At 44.1% G+C, this 12,166-nt stretch overlaps 1 protein-coding gene across 5 annotated transcripts in view; it reads right to left on the bottom strand.

The window, feature by feature from the left end:
- TPM3 (tropomyosin 3) overlaps positions 1 to 11,746 on the bottom strand; it is a 37,013-nt gene extending 25,267 nt beyond the window's left edge. For 2 of the 5 annotated variants that reach the window (XM_069950354.1, XM_069950355.1), the window contains exons 1-2: positions 11,633 to 11,746; positions 8,937 to 9,062 (exon numbers count right to left, since the gene is read on the bottom strand). In XM_069950354.1, the coding sequence (XP_069806455.1) occupies positions 8,937 to 9,062; positions 11,633 to 11,746 (240 nt within the window). Of the gene's footprint in view, positions 1 to 367; positions 569 to 8,936; positions 9,063 to 11,632 lie in introns of those variants that run through there. The other 3 variants (XM_069950357.1, XM_069950356.1, XM_069950358.1) reach the window with 3 other exon arrangements.
- Between the last annotated feature and the right edge of the window lie 420 nt (positions 11,747 to 12,166).

Here is a 12,166-nt window from a genome sequence, read left to right as displayed (position 1 = left end):
CCCGCTCTCTCTCCTCATCCCTCCCCCCAGTGTCTCCCCCTCTCTCTCCTCATCTCTCCCCCCAGTGTCTCCCCCTCTCTCTCCTCATCCCCCCAGTGTCTCTCTCTCCTCCCCCCGCCGGGTGTCTCTCCCCTAGGTATCTCTCTCCTCCCCCCGCCGGGTGTCTCTCCCCTAGGTATCTCTCTCCTCCCCCCGCCGGGTGTCTCTCCCCTAGGTGTCTCTCTCCTCCCCCCGCCGGGTGTCTCTCCCCTAGGTATCTCTCTCCTCCCCCCGCCGGGTGTCTCTCCCCTAGGTATCTCTCTCCTCCCCCCTCCGGGTGTCTCTCCCCTAGGTATCTCTCTCCTCCCCCCTCCGGGTGTCGCCTCACCTGCTCCCGGGCGCGCTTCTCCCCCTCCACCTCCCGGCTCAGTTTCTCGGCCCTCTCCTCGGCATCGTCCGCCTGTTGCTGCAGGACCTGGATCTTTCTCTTCACGGCCTCGATGCTGGTCATCCCCCCGCCGGACATCTTCTCTTCCTCCCTCTCTCTGACTGACTGAGTGAGTGACCGAGACTTCCGCTCCCCGCGCGCCCCGCACTTCCGCCGCCACTCCCTTAAATCCAGGAAGCCGGGAGCGGTGGAGGGATGCTGCCACCTGGCGGCCAATTTCGGGAACTGCACCCAGCCGGCATAGACTGTATACTGCTCCTATGTACTGTATACTTCTCCTATATACTCCCTGTATACTGCTCCTATATACTGTACACCTCCCTGTATACTGCTCCTATGTACTGTACACCTCCCTGTATACTGCTCCTATGTACTGTACACCTCCCTGTATACTGCTCCTATGTACTGTATACTTCTCCTATATACTCCCTGTATACTGCTCCTATATACTGTACACCTCCCTGTATACTGCTCCTATGTACTGTACACCTCCCTGTATACTGCTCCTATGTACTGTACACCTCCCTGTATACTGCTCCTATGTACTGTATACTTCTCTTATATACTCCCTTTATACTGCTCCTATATACTATACACCTCCCTATATACTGCTCCTATGTACTGTACACCTCCCTGTATACTGCTCCTATATACTGTACACCTCCCTGTATACGGCTCCTATGTACTGTACTGTACACCTCCCTGTATACTGCTCCTATGTACTGTACACCTCCCTGTATACTGCTCCTATATACTGTACACCTCCCTGTATACTGCTCCTATATACTGTACACCTCCCTGTATACTGCTCCTATGTACTGTACACCTCCCTGTATACTGCTCCTATGTACTGTACACCTCCCTGTATACTGCTCCTATATACTGTACACCTCCCTGTATACTGCTCCTATGTACTGTACACCTCCCTATATACTGCTCCTATGTACTGTACACCTCCCTATATACTGCTCCTATATACTGTACACCTTCCTGTATACTGCTCATATATACTGTACACCTCCCTATATACTGCTCCTATGTACTGTACTGTACACCTCCCTGTATACTGCTCCTATGTACTGTACACCTCCCTGTATACTGCTCCTATGTACTGTACACCTCCCTGTATACTGCTCCTATATATTGTACACCTTCCTGTATACTGCTCATATATACTGTACACCTCCCTATATACTGCTCCTATATACTGTACACCTTCCTGTATACTGCTCCTATGTACTGTACACCTCCCTATATACTGCTCCTATATACTGTACACCTTCCTGTATACTGCTCATATATACTGTACACCTCCCTATATACTGCTCCTATGTAATGTACACCTCCCTGTATACTGCTCCTATATACTGTACTGTACACCTCCCTGTATACTGCTCCTATATCCTGTACACCTTCCTGTATACTGCTCCTATGTACTGTACACCTCCCTGTATACTGCTCCTATGTAATGTACACCTCCCTGTATACTGCTCCTATGTACTATACACCTCCCTGTATACGGCTCCTATGTACTGTACACCTCCCTGTATACTGCTCCTATATACTGTACACCTCCCTGTATACTGCTCCTATGTACTGTACACCTCCCTGTATACTGCTCCTATGTACTGTACACCTCCCTGTATACTGCTCCTATATACTGTACACCTCCCTGTATACTGCTCCTATGTACTGTACACCTCCCTGTATACTGCTCCTATGTACTGTACACCTCCCTGTATACTTCTCCTATGTACTATACACCTCCCTATATACTGCTCCTATATACTGTACACCTCCCTGTATACTGCTCCTATGTACTGTACACCTCCCTGTATACTGCTCCTATGTACTGTACACCTACCTGTATACTGCTCCTATATACTGTACACCTCCCTGTATACTGCTCCTATGTACTGTACACCTCCCTGTATACTGCTCCTATGTACTGTACACCTCCCTGTATACTGCTCCTATGTACTGTACTGTACACCTCCCTGTATACTGCTCCTATATACTGTACACCTCCCTGTATACTGCTCCTATGTACTGTACACCTTCCTGTATACTGCTCATATATACTGTACACCTCCCTATATACTGCTCCTATGTACTGTACACCTCCCTGTATACTGCTCCTATGTACTGTACACCTCCCTGTATACTGCTCCTATGTACTGTACACCTCCCTGTATACTGCTCCTATGTACTGTATACTTCTCTTATATACTCCCTGTATACTGCTCCTATGTACTGTACACCTCCCTGTATACTGCTCCTATGTACTGTACACCTCCCTGTATACTGCTCCTATATACTGTACACCTCCCTGTATACTGCTCCTATATACTGTACACCTTCCTGTATACTGCTCCTATATACTGTACACCTCCCTGTATACTGCTCCTATATATTGTACACCTTCCTGTATACTGCTCATATATACTGTACACCTCCCTATATACTGCTCCTATGTACTGTACACCTCCCTGTATACTGCTCCTATGTACTGTACACCTCCCTGTATACTGCTCCTATGTACTGTACACCTCCCTGTATACTGCTCCTATGTACTGTACACCTCCCTGTATACTGCTCCTATGTACTGTACACCTCCCTATATACTGCTCCTATGTACTGTACACCTCCCTATATACTGCTCCTATATACTGTACACCTCCCTGTATACTGCTCCTATGTACTGTACACCTCCCTGTATACTGCTCCTATGTACTGTATACCTCCCTGTATACTGCTCCTATGTACTATACACCTCCCTGTATACGGCTCCTATGTACTATACACCTCCCTGTATACTGCTCCTTTAGGCTAGGTTCACACTATGTAACTGTGCGGCTGTATTTTTTATGCGGCTGTAAATGTGCGGATGAAACTCCGGCCGTTAGAAAAAATAGACATGCGGCTGAAAACATACGGTCATTTACTTGGAAATCTGGTTCAACTAAAAATAACAAATAAAATCTTAAGAAAGTGATGGAAACACCTCTGGATGCATCTGGGAAAGCAGGGAAACAGTTTACATGAATCGCTATTACCGGGGTTTGTGATCCTCTGCACTAATGCCGATGTCTCTCATGGTTAATATATTAAAATAATAAAACACATTTTCTTTGTAATAAAGTCCCTTTCGTTGTTCAATAATTTAATTCTAACGAATCCATCATTGTGCAATTAAATATACTGTTAAAATAAATATATATATAAATAAATGTATATTTATATATATATTTATTTTTTGACATTATATTTAATTGCACAATGATGGATTCGTTAGAATTAAATTATTGACCAACGAAACTGAATTTATTTAATCGAAAATGTGTTTTATTAAGTAAATATTAATTAGTACAGGAAGCTCCATAAGCCGTTAATTCATATTGCCGGTAATAGAGCTTTCTGTACTAATCATCACTTTACTTTAATGATAACATCAAATGTTTCTTCTAATTCTGTTATCACAATAGCATTATTAGAAGAAACATTTAGAATTATATGTGCGCTCAGCTGATTGGCTGATCGGCTGAGCGCACATATAATTAGCCGGTCCGCAGTACAGTGACTTCATTGTGCTGCGGACCAGCGAAGAGGACACATCGGGGTGAGTATACAGATCTCCCCACCCCCTCCCCAGCACTGCACCCCTCCCAGCAAGGAAGGGGAGGGGGGGGGGGGGGGGTCAGTTAACCCCTTCCTTGCTGGGATGGGTGCAGTCTGACATCAGTCTGGCCCCCAAGGGGTTAAGGGGGATGCAATACATCCTCCCTTAACCCCTTGGGGGTCAGACTGTCGATGTCGATGACCAGCGTTTTTTTAATGTTTTTTTTTTAATAAAATGGTCAATGAGGGGTGTGGGGTGTTTTTATTTGAATAAAAATTTTTTTTAACTTGTGTCTTGTCTTTATTTCTTTACTTTATAGACTTAGTAGTGGAAGCCGTCTAATAGACGGAATCCATTACTAAGTTGGGGCCTAGTGTTAGCCGGTATAAAATGGCTAACACTAACCCCCCATTATTACCCCAGTACCCAATGCCACCAGGGGTACTGGGAAAAGCCGGGTGCCAGTGGTCCCGGAGCGTCAAAATTGGCGCTCCTGGACCGGGCGGCAGCAGGCTGGTAAGATTTAGGCTGGGGAGGGCCTAAACCAATGGCTCCTCCCACCCTGGTGTTACCAGGCTGCTGTCGCTTGGTTTTTAACCCAGCTGGTTATAAAAATAGGGGGGACCCTATGCGGTTTTTTTTTAAATAAATAAATAATAAAAAAAAAACGCATAGGGTCCCCCCTATTTTTATAACCAGCCGGGTTAAAAACCAAGCGACAGCAGCCTGGTAACACCAGGGTGGGAATGGCCATTGGTTTAGGCCCTCCCCAGCCTAAATCTTACCAGCCTGCTGCCGCCCGGTCCAGGAGCGCCAATTTTGACGCTCCGGGACCACTGGCACCCGGCTCTTCCCAGTACCCCTGGTGGCATTGGGTACTGGGGTAATAATGGGGGGTTAGTGTTAGCCATTTTATACCGGCTAACACTAGGCCCCAACTTAGTAATGGATTCCGTCTATTAGACGGCTTCCACTACATAGTCTATAAAGTAAAGAAATAAAGACAAGACACAAGTGAACATTTTTTTTTTCAAGTAAAAACACCCCCACACCCCTCATTGACCATTTTATTAAAAATAAAAACCAAACAACCGCTGGTCATCGACGTAGTCCACCGAATCCGACGTAATCCACAGGATACCGATATCTGAAAAACAAAAAGGGAGAAACACACAAAAAACACACAAACAGGAGCACAACACCCATCATTGTGAGCGGTGTTGTGCTCCTTACAGTATGCAGCATCTTTACAGATCGCTGCTTACAGTCTGGCCCCCAAGGGGTTAAGGGAGGATGCATTGCATCCCCCTTAACCCCTTGGGGGCCAGACTGATGTCAGACTGCACCCATCCCAGCAAGGAAGGGGTTAAGTGCCCCCCCTTCCTTGCTGGGAGGGGTGCAGTGCTGGGGAGGGGGTGGGGAGAGCTCTATACTCACCCCGATGTGTCCTCTTCGCTGGTCCGCAGCACAATGAAGTCACTGTGCTGCGGACCCGCTTATTATATGTGCGCTCAGCCGATCAGCCAATCAGCTGAGCGCACATATAATTCTAAATGTTTCTTCTAATAATGCTATTGTGATAACAGAATTAGAAGAAACATTTGATGTTTTAATTAAAGTCAAGTATTGATAAGTACAGAAAGCTCTATTACCGGCATATGAATTAACGGCTTATGGAGCTTCCTGTACTAATTAATATTTAATTAATAAAACACATTTTTGTTGTAATAAAATCAGTTTCGTTGTTCAATAATTTAATTTAAACGAATCCATCATTGTGCAATTAAATCTACTGTAAAAAAATAAATATATAAATATACATTTATTTATATATATATTTATTTTAACGGTATATTTAATTGCACAATGATGGATTCGTTAGAATTAAATTATTGAACAACGAAAGGGACTTTATTACAAAGAAAATGTGTTTTATTAATTTAATATTAATTAGTACAGGCCGTGAATTTGCACAGTTCCGGCAGCAAACCATGGTCTTGTTCATTTTTTACGGGTCCGTTTACGATCGGGCCGTAGGCTCATACATAGTGTGCACTGTGCAGCCGTATATATTGTATACTTTCCAGTGTACGCATCAACCTCAAAATTACGGGCGAAAATTCGCGGCTCGCACTACGGCCGTACATATACGTAGTGTGAACATAGCCATAATTTGTGTGATATGTGTATACTGTGTGTGATATGTGTATACTGTGTGTGATATGTGTATACTGTGTGTGATATGTGTAATACATGTATAATGTGTGTGATATGTGTATACTGTGTGTGATATGTGTATACTTTGTGTAATATGTGTATAATCTGTGTGATATGTGTATACTGTATGTGATATGTGTATACTGTGTGTGATATGTGTATACTGTGTGTAATACATGTATACTGTGTGTGATATGTGTATAATACATGTATAATAGGTGTGATATGTGTATACTGTGTGTGATATGTGTATAATACATGTATAATAGGTGTGATATGTGTATACTGTGTTTGATATGTGTATACTGTGTGTGATATGTGTATACTGTATGTGATATGTGTATACTGTGTGTGATATGTGTATACTGTGTGTGATATGTGTATACTGTATGTGATATGTGTATACTGTGTGTGATATGTGTATACTGTGTGTAATACATGTATACTGTGTGTGATATGTGTATAATACATGTATAATAGGTGTGATATGTGTATACTGTGTGTGATATGTGTATAATACATGTATAATAGGTGTGATATGTGTATACTGTGTTTGATATGTGTATACTGTGTCTGTGATATGTGTATAATGTGTGTGATATGTGTATACCGCGTGTGATATGTGTATACTGTGTGTGATATGTGTATAATGTATGTGATATGTGTATAATGTGTGTGATATGTGTATACAGTTTGTGATATGTGTATAATCTGTGTGATATGTGTATACTGTGTGTGATATGTGTATACTGTGTGTGATATGTGTATACTGTGTGTGATATGTGTATAATCTGTGTAATATGTGTATACTGTATGTGATATGTGTATACTGTGTGTGATATGTGTAATACATGTATAATGTGTGTGATATGTGTATACTGTGTGTGATATGTGTATACTGTGTGTGATATGTGTATACTGTGTGTAATATGTGTATAATCTGTGTGATATGTGTATACTGTGTGTAATACATGTATACTGTGTGTGATATGTGTATACTGTGTGTCATATGTGTATAATACATGTATAATGTGTGTGATATGTGTATACTGTGTGATATGTGTGTAATACATGAATACTGTGTGTGATATGTGTAAACTGTGTGTGATATGTGTATACTGTGTGTGATATGTGTCTAATACGTGTATAATATGTGTGATACGTGTATACTGTGTGATAAGTGCATACTGTGTGTGATATGTGTATAATGTGTGTGATATGTGTATACTGTGTGATATGTGTATAATGTGTGTGATATGTGTATACTGTGTGTTATGTGTGTGATATGTGTATACTGTAAGTGATATGTGTATACTGTGTGTGTGATATGTGTATAATACATGTATAATGTGTGTGATATGTGTATACTGTGTGTGATATGTGTGTAATACATGTATAATGTGTGTGATATGTGTATACTGTGTGTGATATGTGTAATGTGTGTGATATGTGTAATGTGTGTGATATGTGTATACTGTGTGTGATATGTGTAATGTGTGTGATATGTGTATACTGTGTGATATGTGTATACTGTGTGTGATATGTGTATACTGTGTGTGATATGTGTAATGTGTGTGATATGTGTTATGTGTGTGATATGTGTATACTGTGTGTGATATGTGTAATGTGTGTGATATGTGTAATGTGTGTGATATGTGTATACTGTGTGTGATACGTGTATAATGTGTGTGATATGTGTATACTGTGTGTGATATGTGTAATGTGTGTGATATGTGTATACTGTGTGTGATATGTGTATACTGTGTGTGATATGTGTAATACATGTATAATGTGTGTGATATGTGTAATGTGTGTGATATGTGTAATGTGTGTGATATGTGTATACTGTGTGTGATATGTGTATACTGTGTGTGATATGTGTATAATACATGTATAATGTGTGTGATATGTGTATACTGTGTGTGATATGTGTATAATACATGTATAATGTGTGTGTGATATGTGTATACTGTGTGTGATATGTGTATACTGTGTGTTATATGTGTATAATACATGTATAATGTGTGTGATATGTGTATACTGTGTGTGATATGTGTATAATACATGTATAATGTGTGTGATATGTGTATACTGTGTGTGATATGTGTATAATACATGTATAATGTGTGTGATATGTGTATACTGTGTGTGATATGTGTATATTGTGTGTGATATGTGTATAATACATGTATAATGTGTGTGATATGTGTATATTGTGTGTGATATGTGTATAATACATGTATAATGTGTGTGATATGTGTATACTGTGTGTGATATGTGTATAATACATGTATAATGTGTGTGATATGTGTATACTGTGTGTGATATGTGTATAATACATGTATAATGTGTGTGATATGTGTATACTGTGTGTGATATGTGTATAATACATGTATAATGTGTGTGATATGTGTATACTGTGTGTGATATGTGTATAATACATGTATAATGTGTGTGATATGTGTATACTGTGTGTGATATGTGTATAATACATGTATAATGTGTGTGATATGTGTATACTGTGTGTGATATGTGTATAATACATGTATAATGTGTGTGATATGTGTATACTGTGTGTGATATGTGTATAATACATGTATGGGCAATGTGTGTGTGATATGTCTATAATTGGTGGCTGGTGGACATGAGGAGCCACATGGGACGGGTACGTACATCAGCCGCCTTCTTCTCGGCCACCTCCAGCTTCTCCTGGGCGTCCTTCAGGGCCTCGCAGTACTTGTCCAGCTCGTCCTCTGTCCCCTTCAGCTTCTTCTGCATGGAGATCAGCTCATCCTCCAGCTATGGGGACAGGAGAGAGGTGTATATAGTGAGGTCAGTGGTAGGGGGTCACATGGGGTCCTCTATGGTGTAGTATATACTGTAGCCCCCCCACCATTACCTGCTGACCTAAGGTGAGTATTATGGGGAGGGGTCCTCTATGGTGTAGTATATACTGTAGCCCCCCACCATTACCTGCTGTGAGGTGAGTATTATGGGGAGGGGTCCTCTATGGTGTAGTATATACTGTAGCCCCCCACCATTACCTGCTGACCTGAGGTGAGTATTATGGGGAGGGGTCCTCTATGGTGTAGTATATACTGTAGCCCCCCCACCATTACCTCCTGACCTGAGGTGGGTATTATGGGGAGGGGTCCTCTATGGTGTAGTATATACTGTAGCCCCCCACCATTACCTGCTGTGAGGTGAGTATTATGGGGAGGGGTCCTCTATGGTGTAGTATATACTGTAGCCCCCCACCATTACCTGCTGTGAGGTGGGTATTATGGGGAGGGGTCCTCTATGGTGTAGTATATACTGTAGCCCCCCACCATTACCTGCTGACCTGAGGTGGGTATTATGGGGAGGGGTCCTCTATGGTGTAGTATATACTGTAGCCCCCCCACCATTACCTGCTGTGAGGTGAGTATTATGGGGAGGGGTCCTCTATGGTGTAGTATATACTGTAGCCCCCCACCATTACCTGCTGTGAGGTGGGTATTATGGGGAGGGGTCCTCTATGGTGTAGTATATACTGTAGCCCCCCACCATTACCTGCTGAGCTGAGGTGAGTATTATGGGGAGGGGTCCTCTATGGTGTAGTATATACTGTAGCCCCCCACCATTACCTCCTGACCTGAGGTGGGTATTATGGGGAGGGGTCCTCTATGGTGTAGTATATACTGTAGCCCCCCACCATTACCTGCTGTGAGGTGGGTATTATGGGGAGGGGTCCTCTATGGTGTAGTATATACTGTAGCCCCCCACCATTACCTGCTGTGAGGTGAGTATTATGGGGAGGGGTCCTCTATGGTGTAGTATATACTGTAGCCCCCCACCATTACCTCCTGACCTGAGGTGAGTATTATGGGGAGGGGTCCTCTATGGTGTAGTATATACTGTAGCCCCCCACCATTACCTCCTGAGCTGAGGTTGGTATTATGGGGAGGGGTCCTCTATGGTGTAGTATATACTGTAGCCCCCCACCATTACCTCCTGAGCTGAGATTGGTATTATGGGGAGGGGTCCTCTATGGTGTAGTATATACTGTAGCCCCCACCATTACCTGCTGACCTGAGGTGGGTATTATGGGGAGGGGTCCTCTATGGTGTAGTATATACTGTAGCCCCCCACCATTACCTGCTGACCTGAGGTGAGTATTATGGGGAGGGGTCCTCTATGGTGTAGTATATACTGTAGCCCCCCACCATTACCTGCTGTGAGGTGAGTATTATGGGGAGGGGTCCTCTATGGTGTAGTATATACTGTAGCCCCCCACCATTACCTCCTGACCTGAGGTGAGTATTATGGGGAGGGGTCCTCTATGGTGTAGTATATACTGTAGCCCCCCCACCATTACCTGCTGAGCTGAGGTGAGTAATATGGGGAGGGGTGCTCTATGGTGTAGTATATACTGTAGCCCCCCACCATTACCTGCTGTGAGGTGAGTATTATGGGGAGGGGTCCTCTATGGTGTAGTATATACTGTAGCCCCCCACCATTACCTGCTGTGAGGTGAGTATTATGGGGAGGGGTCCTCTATGGTGTAGTATATACTGTAGCCCCCCACCATTACCTGCTGTGAGGTGGGTATTATGGGGAGGGGTCCTCTATGGTGTAGTATATACTGTAGCCCCCCACCATTACCTGCTGACCTGAGGTGAGTATTATGGGGAGGGGTCCTCTATGGTTTAGTATATATTGTAGCCCCCCCACCATTACCTGCTGAGCTGAGGTTGGTATTATGGGGAGGGGTCCTCTATGGTGTAGTATATACTGTAGCCCCCCACCATTACCTGCTGACCTGAGGTGAGTATTATGGGGAGGGGTCCTCTATGGTGTAGTATATACTGTAGCCCCCCACCATTACCTGCTGTGAGGTGAGTATTATGGGGAGGGGTCCTCTATGGTGTAGTATATACTGTAGCCCCCCACCATTACCTGCTGACCTAAGGTGAGTATTATGGGGAGGGGTCCTCTATGGTGTAGTATATACTGTAGCCCCCCCACCATTACCTGCAGACCTGAGGTGGGTATTATGGGGAGGGGTCCTCTATGGTGTAGTATATACTGTAGCCCCCCCACCATTACCTGCTGAGCTGAGGTGAGTATTATGGGGAGGGGTCCTCTATGGTGTAGTATATACTGTAGCCCCCCACCATTACCTGCTGTGAGGTGGGTATTATGGGGAGGGGTCCTCTATGGTGTAGTATATACTGTAGCCCCCCACCATTACCTCCTGACCTGAGGTGGGTATTATGGGGAGGGGTCCTCTATGGTGTAGTATATACTGTAGCCCCCCACCATTACCTGCTGAGCTGAGGTGAGTATTATGGGGAGGGGTCCTCTATGGTGTAGCCCCCCACCCTTACCTGCTTGCTCTTCTCCTCCACCTGCTTCTGCTCGGCCTCGGCCTGCTCGGCCCGGTCCAGGGCGTTCTCCTTGTCCAGCTTCAGCATCTGCATCTTCTTCTTGTTGGCCTCCATGTTGGGGTCTGCGGTGATGTGCTGGTGGTCTCGTGTCTGGCTGTTATATCTGAGCTATAAACACCTGTCCTTGGGTGATGTCCCCCCCGGACCCTCATGTCCCTTCATTGTTCTCCAGGGCCTGGGGGCGGGGGGAGGGGGGCTATATTTGGGCTGTGGGGGACAGGTGGTGGCAGATCATAATGGTCTGGTATGACGGACAGGATTATTGAGCTATGATGAGACCCCGGACCCCCACCCTGCACTGATAGCTGAGATGTCATAGAGAGCAAGAGGACAAATAGGGAAGATTACCGAGCGCACATAATCATTACAGCCATGAGATCAGCGGTGACATCACTGAGAATACAGCCTATCCATCACTAGAGATCAGTGACATCACTGAGAATACAGCCTATCCATCACTAGAGATCAGTGACA

The sequence above is a fragment of the Dendropsophus ebraccatus genome, chromosome 13 (assembly GCF_027789765.1).
Source record: "Dendropsophus ebraccatus isolate aDenEbr1 chromosome 13, aDenEbr1.pat, whole genome shotgun sequence".
In the NCBI taxonomy this organism is placed as follows: Eukaryota; Metazoa; Chordata; class Amphibia; order Anura; family Hylidae; genus Dendropsophus; species Dendropsophus ebraccatus.
The sequence above is the reverse complement of the archived record's forward strand: the minus strand, read 5'-3'. Positions and strand labels throughout refer to the sequence as shown.